At 44.7% G+C, this 15,670-nt stretch overlaps 1 protein-coding gene across 1 annotated transcript in view; it reads right to left on the bottom strand.

Annotated features, from left to right (window-relative positions):
- Nucleotides 1–9,064, bottom strand: part of KPTN (kaptin, actin binding protein) — a 164,976-nt gene extending 155,912 nt beyond the window's left edge. The window contains exon 1 of the mRNA XM_085625253.1: nucleotides 8,612–9,064. Coding sequence (XP_085481379.1) covers nucleotides 8,612–8,834 — 223 coding nt within the window. The 5' untranslated portion in view covers nucleotides 8,835–9,064. The remainder of the gene's footprint in view (nucleotides 1–8,611) is intronic.
- Between the last annotated feature and the right edge of the window lie 6,606 nt (nucleotides 9,065–15,670).

Here is a 15,670-nt window from a genome sequence, read left to right as displayed (position 1 = left end):
ATTAAACTCCTCCTCAGAGGGGAGCTCAAAATCAACCACATAGACTGCCTGATCCTCCGGCTCTGCCCCCCCATTTCCAACTCTTTTGCTTACTCGTTGACGGTTGCTCCTCTGTCTTGCTAGATGTGACCGCATCGTCAATTTCCAGCCCTTCTATGATTTTCCTTATTTTGTCATCAAAAATCGTAGCTAGGCTATTACATAGCTCTTGGCTAGGTGGGATGCTGTTATTAGTACATTCGGGACTAGCAATGTCCTTCATGATCTTAAAGATACCCCTAGTACTATTGGGCGCCTTCAGGATGGTTCCAGCGTAGTAGTCTGCCTTAGCATTTACAATTTCCTTTTTATAGTTGGCTAATTGCTCCTTCCAGAGGGCTTTGTCTATCTCTGTGTATGCCTTCCTCCATTGTCGCTCTGCCAGTTTACATCCCCTTTTTATATTCCTCAAAGTTTCATTGTACCATGGGGCAGAGGGTCTCCCCAATTTCCTGATTTTCTTAACTGGAGCAATCTGATCGACAGTTTCGATGATATGTCCGCAGAAGGACGTATAGTTCTGTTCCACCGATTTCAGGGGGCCTAGAAGCCCATTGACCTTAAATATCGGGGATAAATCAGCCCTCTTCATGAGGCTCTTCCAGTACCTACCTAGGAAGCTTCTTCCCCTGGCTGCATCAACTCGCCTTGATTTAGGGATTGTTACCCGGAATATTACCAGATTGTGATCCGATGTTGAGTTGTACAATTTAGTTGCGACACAGGGGTCAACAATCTCACAATGCGTCGAGGTTATCTGATAACCAAGCCCTGTTACCTTAAGAAGCTACATGGCTTCATCCTTTAAAGTAGAAATGTCTTATAGCTCCAATATGTGAGTTAAAACACAGTGTTCAGTGGAAGAGTGTGGAAGTTAATAATCCATTTTCTCGTGCAGGCAAATGGACTGCAGGGTTGGAAAGTAAAAGTGGAGCCAAACCATCGGTTGGTGTGTCATTGCTGTTAAATCCTAGGGGATACTAAGAAGTGTGTGAAACTGGAGCTTAAGAAACCCTGATGGAGCATGGGTAGATTATTTGGAAGTAGATTCACAGCACTACATCAGTTCGCCCCTAGCAGTGGTATTAATTTACACCATTTTATCCTAGGATGAACAACTAATTAGCTCAATATTCAAACACAGGAGAGAGTTTTTATACAGTGGATATCTGATAACATGTTTCTCAAGGTGCCCTTAACTCAAATGAAGGTACAAGTAAAGATTCAGTCTATTGCCTAGGATCACACAATTTAGTCAAGCAGGCTATAAGGGAATTCATTGTTTAAGGAGATCACCCATCAGAAGTTGTGCCGTCATGAATATTAGCGAGGACAGGCATCAACAAATAACGGTACTGGGGGGGTCATTCTGCAGGGCAGGTACACACACTTATATCAATGGGAGCATCAATGGTAGAGACATGTTTCTTCCACCCTTAGCGGCAAGACTCAGCCAGCAGCAGTACGTTTCGTTGTTGCTAGTTTGTACTGAGTTACAGGCAAGTGCGTCAAGGGAGCTGGTCACGCACATTAGGCAGAGGGGTTCCAGTAGGATCGACATAAAAATTTCAAGTTGCAACCGGGAGATTCCCTCATTAATGTCAACAACTGCTCACATTGCTAGCAGTTATGCAGCCTGGGGGCAAACACCACAGATTAAACTCAACAGGCAAAGGTCCTGTAAGAAAGGAGGGATACATGGCAAGTACAGGAGGATACCTTGCTTAATGTCACATATTTCTAAGCTCATCGGCTAGTTGAGCCTTTCACATCATAGTAGGACAATCACCATCGTGGAACAGGCTATTGGAAATGCGTTGCCAGGACATCGACATACACACTTCATACGAACTGGAGCCTCTATAAAGGATAAATGCGGTAAACACTGACTGGGGTACGTTTGGCTCAAAAACCCGCTTCACCAAGCTGCAGTGCGTCATGTTGTTGCCAGATGTCGGAGTAACCGGCAAGTGCATTAAGGGAGCTGTATTAAGTAGCGAGGTTACTTGCAGTGAGGCAGAGGGGTCCCAGCGGACCCACAAAAGGTGGGCTGTGGCAAAACATGAAACTGGAAAGCTTAGATTCCAACATTATCATTGGATTAATAATACAAAAGACTGACTATGCGGGGTAAAAATGTTCCAACATGAATTACAAGGTGACTAGAAGGTAATCCGAATTCGGCTTTGAGTCTGTGGAGGGCAATCAATTCCAGGGATAACGAAGTGAACTTGGTCTTTAGCTAGATTAAGCACCAAGGGTCTCAGATGGTTAGCAGGTAGTGTGTAGCTGTGATCGGACTGCAGTCAAGCAAGCCTGGGGGCTGCGTAAGTTGTCACTCCAAAAAGGGTGCACTGACTGCAACAGTGTGCACAATACAACCATTCCCTCAAACCAGATTCAACACAATTAATGTGTTCGCCAGGGATTAGCAATCAAAAAGGTCTGTGCAAATGTCTAGTCAAATTCGGCAAAGTATCTTCTCTCTGGCCTCAGGGCATGTTACAGGTTGCTTCAGTTAAGCAAAAAACTCCCTGCCCTGATAGCCAAAGAGGCCAGGCTGTTTGTGGAAGCTGTCAGCTAACAAATGTACTGCTGTCCCAAAAACTAGGGAAACAAGGTGTTAAAGCACAAAAAGGCTACAATGTATTAAGAACATTTGGTATGTCCATTATTCAAGAAAAGGCAGGTATCTGTACTTATTGTTGCCCCCCCCCCCGTCCCCACCCACTTTTCTGCCCCATGGTACACATTAGCTGAAGTTGGGAAGTGCACAACATGCACCTGGGAGGGGACATCAGCATGACGTCCCAGCAGCTACAGAGCGCAGTCTGAAGGTGAGGGGCTGGCATGCAATATGGTCATGTAATGAAGCAATATACGGGAGGCAAGCGCAATGCTATAGGCGTTACCTTGGCCACACACGGTCAGAAGGGTACAGTGCCAGAAATCCGCATATAGAGTGGGTTTTTGGAAAGGGGTTGCGTATTTTTGCCATTCCAAAAAAAGTGTGTGCTGCGACTCCAATAAGGGGGAGAAAGAAGGGTTCAGTGCACTTATGCTAACAGTTACTAGAACACAGCGTGCATTTAAATTTGGAAGGAGCAGGTCAATTGCCACTGCTGGTGCTGTACACAGTTATCAGTTTGAACCTCTATTTTGGGAATATTCAAGAACGGGGGTAAACAGGGGCTTAGGCAACCCTATATGTAAGGCACATATTGCACGTAGTGCTTAATGGATAAAATCAGACAATCCAGGGTTACGAAGAGCAGTAGTTTTGCATTCCCGTTTTGGTAAGAATTCTGGCCGGCGTGGGGCCCCTATACAAGAGGAGGCCAGCTGGAAGAGAAAAGGGTATGGTGTTGGCCCCAAACAACAACTTGTTAACAAATACATTGTTGGCCTGGGAGGCGAACTCAAATATGTTTTCCAGCATATCCTGAATTCAGTGACTGGGCATTGATGGGTTATGCATGACCTGGCAACACCTAACAAGTAGGCCCTTATTGGCACAGGGCACCATATGGATTTCACCCTTAACTGCGGGTAAAGTAGAGAGCAGTTGTTTCAATTGCGGGCGGGCCATCGAACATGCCTACGGATGGGTAAATAAAACTGTGGTCAAATCAGAGGACAGCAGTTCATATTTTAGAGGAGGCCATCAAGCTTGCCTACTATGGGGTAAATAAGCCATGCACAAGCCCACCAAGCAGGGGGGCTTGATTCAACTTTAGTCAAAAAGCAAATAAGCGGGCTTGGTGAATAAGGCGTAGCCTCATGAGTGCATACGCTGCAAGGTTCCCTCGATAGGGATGGGGAACAACTGCAGACTGTTAACCTGTCAGAGGTGGATAGGAATTGTTCAGCTAGAAGGACTAGTACCAACACGTTGCAGGAGGTTATGGAGCCTGCCATGGTGGGATGAGGGGCCCTGGATATGACGCTGGCCACATCCGGGGCTTTGGCGGAGTTACAGGGTGATCCAGAGGCTGATTGGTACGAGGGATACCCTTTCAGGACCACAATAAGGGTGCATTATGCCAAAATCCCAGGAGTCTTTACGGCAGGACCCTGGTTGAAAGCGACTGCACCCCGCTATTCCTTCGGACGGTTGTAAGCCTGAGCAACCGGGGGCTTAGTTGGTTACGCTTCGTCCCTAAAAACCAAGGAACAAAAGGGTTTTGGGCGACAATCAGTAAGGCTGAGCTCTATTCAAACAAGAAACAACAAAGAGCGAATACTGATGCAATATTCTCACATTTCTACCGGGGCATTGAATTGAAACAAGGTCACCAACAACCTCTTTTTAGGCATGAATTAATCAATATTTATTCAAAACATCACATATATGAATCAGGTAAACACAATTTAATCCATTTACAGTTTTTGGACAAATACCGCACTACCTACTCCCAAAAAGACCATTTTTAGGTCTCGCCTGGCGTAAGACTGCGCAGACATGCGCAGTCTCGCTGGTGAGATTTAATGACTTTAGGGGATTTCTCTAGTGGGCTTTAAGCCCCGCCCCTCTTTTCCATTGGCTGGTGTCACCGTTTATGCTAAAAGGTGGCCAGCCATTGGAAAAGAGCGTCTAGTGACGTACACTTTTCTCTTTTAGAGCTGTCCCAGTTGGACTGGCTGGCGTAAAAGGTTTTTTTATCTTTATGGGGGCCAAACACACGGCCCCATAAAGATAAGAAACCAGTCATGCGAGTCAGACCAACTGGGACGGCTCGCGAGCCAGTCCAACTGGGACGGCTCTAAAAGTGAAAAAAAAGCGGGAGGCGTTGTTGGCGTTGCTGGTTTATGTTGAGGGTTCTTACCTTGCTGTCAGTACCTCTATTAGGTGAGTTGTTGCAAGATATTGTCAACCGGGAACATTTCAAATGTGATTCTATTTCCTTAGCTTTGTTGAAGATCGTTAACTCTTCCCATTGTATCCCTTAGATGTGTTTTGCCATGGATGGTATGACGAGAATGTTTACACACGTGAGATTCAATTCACAGTATTTACATTATATTTGTGCTGCTTTGCAAGTACTGCTTAAGTTTCCGTGAATCACACTGTATATGGCCTACATAAAAAAGTTTTTATTTTCTTTAGATATGGTCGCCCATGGGGAGACTTTAAATAATAAGAGAAAATTCGAAGATGGCTGCCGCCCGTTTCAAGTGTAGTCTCTTTTCTATGTTTTTGCGGAAGGTCACCGCCACACGAATTGTGTCCTGTCAAAGATGGCGGCTTCCAAGAAGGTTTTTGAGGCTTTTGTGTCCCGGGTACCGTGGAGCTTGGCTAGCAGTAAGTGCCGGCGTGGGGTGCGTTGCCGAAATACATTTATCAGGCAGTAGATCGTCCGTGAGAGGGCTCAGTCGAGTAGTCCAAAAAGACGAGGGCAGGCACACCAGGCCACCGCGAGTGACAACTGTAAATCCCAACATTTGGGAGCAACAAAGCGGAATTATGCGTTTAAGCTCATTTTCTAGGCGGAGGGATCGCATTATATGCTTCTTTCATCGACTTCTGAACAGTCTTCTTCGTGGCCATACTCGACAATGATGTAAGGTGACGGGCAGTGTGAGAGGCGCTTGGACACAGACAGGTGAGGAGTTAAGGTAAACGGTCTATTGTAAAGCGCTTTCACACCTTTGGACAAAGTCCGCGCAACGGGCATTGAAATGGCTCCTTATTGGGTTCTTTATTTATGTCCCTAACTTTACTGGCAAATAATACTGATGAATTTCTGAACAACCAATGTAAAATAGTGTTAAAATAACCCAGGTCAGCGATTTAGCTCATTTTTATACTTCACGTGTTTTACTTGGTGTGGCACCAAAATACAGTGTCACACTACGGATCACGACAATTATGTTTGCCCACATCTTTAATTACATAGGCCACGCCCCTTTTAGAGAACCCCACTTTTTGCATCCCACTTTTAAGCACTTGGGTGCTTAATCATTGTGAGAATCAGGGGGTACACAAACATTGTGATGAGTTCATGCACACATGCAGTTTTAGGAGTCTCAGGCACATGGAAGCCTGGAGCTCTCATTGATGAGGACTTTAGGGGCACAAGACCAGAGAGAGATTGAGAATGAGAGTCAGAGGCGGACTGGGACAGCAGGAAATAGCGGGCACAAAAACAACAAGCATTAGAATGCAATAGGTCTCGCCTTTCATTAAGTTAAAGCCATTTGCTTTGCTATACAATACCATTAGCAAAGCAAATGGCTTTAACTTAATCAAAGGCGAGGCCTATTGCATTTTCAATGCTTGTTAATACATCCATCACCCACATCTTCTCTTTCATACCCGAAAATCTCAACCAATCTCTATCAAGCTTCTCAGACACCCCTCAATTCCACTTCACACACATTCCAGTAACACCATCCCCTGCCCACATTTAAATATTATTCATGAAAAAATAACATCTATACACAAAACAAAAGCCAAACAAGAAACAATTAACAAATTAGAAAAAATATCAACATTTTTAACAGAGATTTATGCACTTGATTGGCCACAAAAAAGGTTGACGCGTTTTGAACCCCTCCAATCATGGGGTTCTCCTCAGGACCAGAAAGCTTATTAGATGCTGCGAGATCAGCCGATCCCTGCTTCACTATCTTCTAACGACCTAAAGAACGGCCATTTATTGTGGCGGCCAGTCGGCGACCGACAGCCGTTTTCTTGTGGGTATGTATATGGATTCCCAGGCGTGAATCCTAAGTTACCCTTTTCTATTTGCTCAGCCCGCAGACGATGTAAAGGTTTGTGTGCTCCTTCGTTTGTTTTTCCTTAAGTACGAGCCTTTCATTCCACAGTGAACATCTCAGCGGGCCGCTGGGGAACATAGAAAGGCGTGAGTAAAAGGTATGGACTGGTGGTCCATGATATGCAAAGGGGGTAACCCCCACATAAATGGTAGCACCGATTGGATTGGCCACAGTGCAAATTGGCTCATCAGGTGGGCAGGGCAGCTTAGGTTAGTCATCGCTGCCTGCCCTTGGATCCCCCGTAAGTTAACCCACCAAGTTGGCATACTCCTTGTATGTAATAAACATACAGCAAACTTTCTGCAACAAAATCTAGTGTGGACTGTTTATTTTGTGCAGCGCGACTAATTACTGCTGAGCGAGGGGGGTTGCCGATATCGGCACTATGTGGCTGCCCGCGGCGCACGCAGTGGGCCCCTTAAGAGGGCGGCCTCCTAGTGCCGCCTCAGGCACCTCCCCAAACTTGTCGCTGCAACTCCTTCCTCTGGGAGTCCTCCCTCGGGTCTGTCACCTCTGTGACATCCTTTCCAGTACATGGTGGGCTGGGGACAGGTACTTATACCTGCCCCCACCCACTGGCACCCTCTTTGTCTCCCTGCTGGACACGCTGTCACCCTCCCAACCGCTTACCCTGCGTGCCAGCGTGAGGGCTGGCTAATAAATTGAACGTAGTAATGTATTCATTTGTGTTGCAGGCGAAGTTACAGGGCGATCCGGAGGCTGATTGGTATTAGGGGGTACCCTTTCAGGTGCACAATAAGGGTGCATTAAACCAAAATCCCAGGAGTCTTTACGGCAGGACCCTGGTTGAAAGCGATGGCGCCTGGCCAGTCCTTCGGGTGGTTGTACGCCTGAGCAACCAGGGCTTGCCTGGTTACGCTCCACCCTAAAAAGTCATGAGTAAAAGGTATGGACTGGTGGTCAATGATATGTAAAGGGGATAACCCCCACATAAATGGTAGCACCGATTGGATTGACCACGGTGCAGTTTGGCTCATCAGGTGGGCAGGGCAGCTTAGGTTAGTGTCATCGCTGCCTGCCCTGGATCACCCGTAAGTTAACTCACCAAGTTGGTTAAGTGGGCCGAGTCTCACTGGGTCTGAGCACCGGCCGTTTTTTTAAGGGGGCCTCGAAACGGGTCTCTATGGGGCTCTGTTTTGTGCCCTGGCGGTCCGTCTTTTTTCCAGACTGCAGTGACAGCAGGCACATCGATGTGCACGTGCTCACACTGCTCACTTCTCACGTGTGGAGAAGTTACGGCATGACGTCATGTCAGGTGAGCGTTGTAGAGGAAGGGAAATCCTTTAAAGAGAGTAATTTTCTCTCTGGATTTATCTTCTCTTTTTGAAACACAGAAGCAGCAACATTGTCGTGGTGTCACCAGGGTTTTAAGTGGAAGTTTTTTTCAATATATTCAATATTTTTGCAATCCATTTATTTTATGCAACTAGCAACCTCTGACAAAGCCAATAGTCCTGACTTGTAGGTATGACGTGACCTGTTGTATCATATATCTGGACCCAATGACAGGAACAGCAAAATACAAGCGGGGCGGCACACTGTGCTAAACACAGATTTTTAGCTAACGTGTTTTAAGCCACGCCCTTAATTACCTTGACCACGCCCCTTTGAGAGACCCCCAAGTTTTTTCATCCCACTTAAAGCCCTGAATAAACCTGCAGCAAACTTTCTCCAACTAAATCTTGTGTTGACTGTTTATTTTGCCAACAATCATTTACAGTGGACAGAACCATCAATGTACGTTTTAGCCTCTGCGTGCCAACGCACCTACCAGGAATGTACGTGAAGGTGGCCTCTCTGGCCACAGGTCGAATCTTCTGCCGCAGGTCCTGGTATCTGAAGCTGAAGACTTTTCCCTTTAGGGTGGCCGCCAGTAGCTGGTAGCCGCCGCCACCCGCAGGCGAGGCTGCCAGACCGTACACATTGCTCTGGGAGGAGAAGCGGCTAAAGCTATCTTCTACGAAAGGACAGTGGCGAGCCCAACCTAAAGACATGTTTAGCTGGGGAGTCACAGGAACCGTGTCGATAACTATCCAACTGTATCGTGCCACTAAGGTTTACGCCGTACCATAATGACTACATGCTGAGTTGATGACGCTAATAGCACAACCAGGATCTCACAATACGAATTATGACGAAATCGTTGTGATTGGTTCGTATTTGGAAGTTCCAGTAGTGACGTCTTCCAAGTTTGTACCCTGACGGCTCATGCCAGGGCTGATGTGATCTCTTTGAACCGAAGACAATTTAGTCCTATTTTCAAGATGGCCGCCATGTTTAAACGTTTGCGGTGGACGTCTAGTTAAAGGCTTAAACGTTTCAAGGATGTGATTCGAATTCGTCGGTCTCCATAAAATGGGAAGAAAATATGACCTAACGTCAAGAACTGACACCCTGGAAAGAGGGGAACCCTGTTAGAGTACCGACTTTGTGTCAACATTCTATGACTGTGGGCAAGTCATTTAATCTCTGCGTGCCTACCAAAAAACTGAATCCGACTGCGCAATGCAGTCTGGTGCTCGTGTAGCTCGTTCCAATGCCTTTTGTTCGAAATGGTGTATCTGAAACGTTATAAAACATGGTGCCTTTGCGTACTGTGTTCCATTTATGCTGCGGTGCAGTTAACGTCCACGACTTTTAAAACGAGGGAGCCATCTTGAAATGGGCAATGTGTGCATGTCAGCCCCGTATAAGAATTCAGCTGAAGACCTGGGCCCGTATTAGAGATAGAGCAAACTGTCCTTGTTTGCACCATGGCATATCTTTAAGCAGGTGCGCCGGCCCAAACATGGACGGTACGCCCTATTACAATTAATGCAATGCCCCCTTGGCATCTGCAAACCCTCACCTGACCTAGGAGCAGCACATTTATTGAAATACGCTATCAATATTACAGAAGGAACTGTACAAGTGACTGTGGCCTCTAATACCATAGTGACCCGGGACCACAAAAAGTGGCACATATACCTTTTGCACACCTTGGGCAGTACTGTAGTATGACCAATGGAGTATTAAATTACACAATATGCTGCACTGGACAACATGCTCCTTGGTTTGGAACCAGTCACTTCGTATTCAGCATGCTGAAGCAGTTTTTTATGGCGCAGAGATAGTCCAAAGGCATTAAAGGGTTTTACATAAGACTTGAGAGTGAATAAATTACAAAATAAATGGTAAATTACATGACAAAAATAAGCCAACCAAACACGATAATGAAAACAATGTATTACACAAGGGAGGCACACACAGCAGCGACAAGAAGAACAATACAGACTATCAATGAGTGGAAAATAAAGGAAAATGGTTAACGATAGACAGGACTGTGATTGGATGTTGCATCCAATTGGTTAGCACAGATCAGCCAGTAATTCCAGTTGGGGACGAAAGGTGTTATCAATATGATGTGAGATGGTGGCATGGAGAAATTATGAGAAGTTCTAAAAAATTGAGCAGTAGAGAGTGGAGTAATAAAGAAGTATGTCAGGGGCAAAAGAAGTAGCCATTAGAAGAAAAGTTGGAAAGTAAGGGCATTAAAGTCAGAGGAGAACCTTAGTAAAAAGTTCAAAGTCAGAGGAGGACCTTAGTAAAAAGTTCAAAGTGCCTTGTGGAAAGAATACAGAAAGAAGCCAGCGTAATAGGGATCAGATCTAAACTGTCTTGATTAAAAGTATCTTTGGAAAAATAAATTTTGAGTTAAGATCAAACCAGAGACAAGGGGGGCCCTCGCGAAGGACTCATGTGGTCCATGATTTGATCTGTTTTTGTCACGGGCACTAGGCCCAGCCACACAAGTGGGGTAGTAGTATTTTTATCAGGCCAAGTGGGGGAAAGCTGACTTGTTCTCTTAAGATTCCAAAAGTTTACTTCACAGAAAAGCAAGGGAAATGTGTGAAAAAACATCATGGGATCCATGCAACGCACACCACCTTGGACTCCCTGAGTGTCTAGTTTTCAGAAATGTCTTGGTTTAGTAGGTTTTCCTAGGTGATTGTAGAGCCCGAGCCCAAATACCTCAGCTACCCTCATTAGCAAATCAGGCAATTTTTTTGACAGGGAATGTTGATGTCTTCAGATTGCGTTTTGGGACCTTTGCTGTTGTAGGCACTAGGCCCACCCACACATGTGGGGTACCGTTTTTATCGAGAGACATGTGGAAACACCTGATGGTAGAAAATTTGTGGATCCCTTCAGATTCTGGAACTTTTCCTCACAAAAATATGAGAAAATGTCTGTTTTGTACAAAGGTTTGAGGTTTGTATGGGATTTTGTGTAAAAAAAAACCTTGGGAGAACCGCAAAAGTCAAACCACCATGGATTCCCACAGGTAACTCTTTTTCAGATATGTCTGGGTTTGGTAGGTTTCCCTGGGTGGCAGCAGTGCTAGAGCCTCCCAAAAATGTTTTTGCTGGGTGAAATATGATACCTTTTTTGTTGTTGCAGTTTTATATAGCGCAAACTCAACCCGAAGGTGCATTTTGTGTCACAGGCACTGGGCCCAGATACACACGTGGGGTACCATTTCTATCAGGAAACATGAAAAAACTGAAAAGTAGAACATTTGTTATTACCAATTGGCTTTCTCTGCATGTATGGCTTCAAAATGTAAGCCAGTGTGCAAGAAAGAAGACATTTTTCAAAATGCCCTCTGATTCACATGATAGTATGGGTTACCACAAATTCAGAAATGTACAAACAACCACTGTTCCTAAATTCAGTGTCTTGTTTACATTTCGGAAATACAGAGGTTTCCTTCATACTCATTGTTCATTCCTTATATTTTACCATACGAATTGCGGTTTATTTGGTACACAATGAAAAATCATTAAAAAATCATTGAAAGGTGCTGCTCAGTTGTTGTCTCTGGGTAGTGTGTGTTTTTGAGAACCTTCAAACCTTTTATATCCCCACAACCAGAAGGGTTTGTCGGATGTCATTGTATATTGGGTTTGTAAATTGGCCATTGTGGCAAAAAATTGAGGGGTCTACACAAATGACCCCATGCTGAATTTAGAATTGTACCTACTCTTCAGAGATGTATACCTTTCCAGGATCACCCTAGGGTTTCACATCTGTTTCTACTGCAAACTGCAAGTGGGTTGACACCACACACATTCTGAAAAATGGATTACCTCTTAGAAAAATGCAAAAAAAACAGTGATTAAAAATTATTTTCTTCTATAACTTGTCTTGCTCCTGAAATATGGGAAGACTGTGGTCCTAGAACAGCAAGCCTTTTCAGAAACAAAAAAAATACGTTTTCATGCACAGCACTTTGTTTCTATTTTTCTCCCAAAAAATAAAAATTGGCTATATTTTGGCTATTTTCTTGGTTCCCTCCAGGGAAATATACAAACCCTGGATAACATTAGAATCTCCAGGATGTTGGAAAAAAGATGCACATTTTGCATGGATATCTTTTGTAGAAAAAAGTTATGAAGGTTTAAGCACAAGCTACCCCAAACGGCCAAAAAAGAGATTAGCACCTTGGGAAAGTCCCGGCGGACAAGAACTTAAAGGTTATCAGACATAAGGAAAAGGGCATGTGTACACTGATAAAGGGAAATGGCCATGGATATCCACATCTTCTATTTCTATTAGAATAAGAGGATCCAGCATTGTCTCTGCCCTGGATCGAGTTGCTCTTAAACTACCCTGTCAAGTGCCATTCTCTGCCCAGGATCAAGTTGCTCTTAAACTACCCTGTCAAGTGTCATTCACCACAGTTTAGGATGACACATTTTAGGACCTGGTTCCACATCACCACACTGAAATACAATAGTCACACAAATTGGCATCTCTAGCTCTAGATTCTCTCTGTTGGTCCTTTGCATAATGCTTGAGGTGCTTTAGTAAGGTGGTGTAAGAGGCAGCGTGAGCTTGGCTATCAGCCAGGTTCTCAGCACTAAGAACAAGGGTTCAAGATCCAACAAACAAACTAGGTTGTACAGTGCTGACCTTATAGAATCCAAGAGAGTTTGCAAACAATTCAAAAGGAAATGGAGAACCACCCGAGTATCCACTGCAAAAAACACCTACAATACCGTACTTGAACACTATCACCATCAAGTAAAAGACACCAAGAAAAAGGCCCGGACCCTGAAAATCTAATCAAGTTCCAACAACTGCAAGGAGAGTTTTGCTATTGTCAAGGTATTCACCAACCCAACAGCCGCAGTCAACACCATCACCTCTACACAAGAACTCTACAACAACCTCTCCAACTTTGTCTATGAAAAAAACACCAAGATATTAAGCAACTTCGAACCCCAGCTACCCCTATCGACCTACCCAGCCTGCTAATCTCATCAAGTAGACTTTCAACTAACAGCATGGAACCCTCTATGCATCGAGGACACTGCAGCAATAATGAAGACAGTCCGCTCAGGGGCACCCACAGACCCGTGCCCACAATATATGTACAACCTGGGAAGAGCCACGATCAGCGCTGCACTCACTTCATCAACACCTCCATCAAGACAGCCACTTTCCCAGATAGCCGGAAACACGCCAAAGTCACCACCCTCCACAAAAAACCTTCAACCGACCCGAATTACTCAGCAAAGACCAACCCATCTCGCTGCTCCCCTTCCCAGCCAGAGCCATAGAGAAGACCATCAACAGACAACTCTCTGACCACCTAGAACGCACAAACTCCTAGATGACTCACAATCAGGATTCTGAAACAACCACAACACCGAAACAGCCCTCATCGCTGCCACTGACGACATACACAATGTCCTCAACAGTGGACAGGCCACCGCCCTCATCCTCCTCGACCTCTCCGCGGTTTTCAACACCGTCTCCCACCACACACTCATCATCAGACTACACACAGCTGGAACAAGGGCCAGCTCTCAAATGGATAGAAGACTCCTCTGGCTAACATCATCAGATACCACAGGATCACCATCATCTCCTGCACTGATGACACCCAGCTCATTTATCTCCTATAAGACAACACCATCACCACCAAGACAAACTTCAAACTATGCATGACTCGCGTGGTCAGTTGGATGAAAGAAATGTGCCTCAAGCTTAACACCAACAAAACTGAGGTGCTGATATTTGAGAATAAGATCTCACCTTGGGACTCTACCTTGTGGCCCGCCAAACTCGGAGCCACACCCATAACAACTGATCACGCCAGGAACCTAGGCCTAATTTATGCAGTTTGCTCTTGTTATCTATCTGCCCATACTTTTACTGTTAAAGGGCAAAACCTCAAGACCCAGAATGCAACTTTCTGATGACTAAAAAGGCCAGTACTGGATGAGGATGTCACCTAATAAGAGGAATTTGCAGCTATGCATAATAGCTGATTGGCTGCTTTATTATGACGCAATGCTGCTGCACAGGCACCCAATGTCATTGAAAGCTCCAGCTTCTCAAATTTAAGTGAATTGCCTATGTCCTGAAAGGTGCTGGCCATTCAATTTTACAGATGTAATACAATGATTTGCAGGAAATAATATTTGCCCAAAACGATGAGGAACACCACTCAATCCTTGTATATAATGCTGTGTCAGTACCAGCTAACTTCAACCTGTGCATCTGAGTGAAGGTATGCATACATGCGTGTTGTATGTGAAGGAGAGTAACAGAGGTGGCATTGTAAACTCATTCCATGATGCCAAGTGGCTGCAACCTTTTTGACTGATACCTTGAGCCACTCCTGGCTTTTTATCCAGAGCACTTTGCATTCTGGAACTTATACCTATACCCGTCTATTAACTAACCACTAACCTTAACAACTAATGCCCATTTTCATTTGAATGATTTAAATACTCCAGGGCAAGTTGCCTGATGGCACACAGCTGCTTTACATTATTGATCATATTCCTAATTATTAGCATCATTGCAGATTACCCCAGAGCTGCATTGTGCATTACACCTTCTGTGCTGAAACTTTCCCTCTCAGCCTACCATGTAACTTGATGCTGGCCCCTTATAGACAATTATAAGCAGTTTCTTTTCACAGTGTGCAGACTTATACAAAAACTTTGCAGCGGGCCCCTTTGAGGCATAGAATTCTGGTCCTGCCCTTTTCCCATTATAAGATAAAGATTGAAGACATGCCTGCCTTGGGCCGTTGCACATTATATGTGTCTATTTGGAAACCATTAAACCAACCTTAGGCTCTCCAAAGAAGTTATATGGAACTTTTATCTTCCACTCACTGACCTAGAATGTGTGCATGGGGTTACCTCTTCTGGGCAGGAGGACACAGAGGAAGGGTTGCTCAGTACTGATGGCCAGTGGTGGCTGGTGACTTTTGAAAGTGGTGGGCGTAAAATGTTTGGCACACTGCACCGCAGCGAGCGAGCGTAGCGTGCGAGCCCGGGCAACTTAAGGAGGGTTCGGGGGGGTTCTCCCCCTGAGAAAAGTTTGAAAAAGAGTGGACAAATGGTGCATTTTCAAGCAAATTTGAGAAAGCAGGAAGGTTAATAAAACAATTGTGAAAGTGCAGTTATTACATTAATTAAGAGATGTCATATAACATAGGTAGCTGCTTATTCAAGCTTTCTTTCACCCCATAGTCCAGCAGGGTCTTGATACAAGACATATAAGAGAAAAAGCAGTATGGTCCTCAACCAGGAAGACACTCATATTTCGTTGGTAAGAAGTCAAAAGATTGGTCAAATTGAAAACCTGAAATGCAATACGCAATCCAACAATTTGCAAGTACATCTCATCTATGTTCAACAAGCCATGTTTTACCGATGATTGGAATTGTGAATCACCAAATAAACTGAGCCACTGCAATCAAAATCAACCAAAACTGTGGCTCAAGGTTGCATATTGGCAGAAACAGTATAAAACAGAAACACAG

The sequence above is a fragment of the Triturus cristatus genome, chromosome 9, assembly GCF_964204655.1.
Source record: "Triturus cristatus chromosome 9, aTriCri1.1, whole genome shotgun sequence".
Lineage (NCBI taxonomy): Eukaryota > Metazoa > Chordata > Amphibia > Caudata > Salamandridae > Triturus > Triturus cristatus.
Note: the sequence above shows the minus strand (reverse complement) of the source record. Positions and strands in the feature narration are given on the sequence as shown.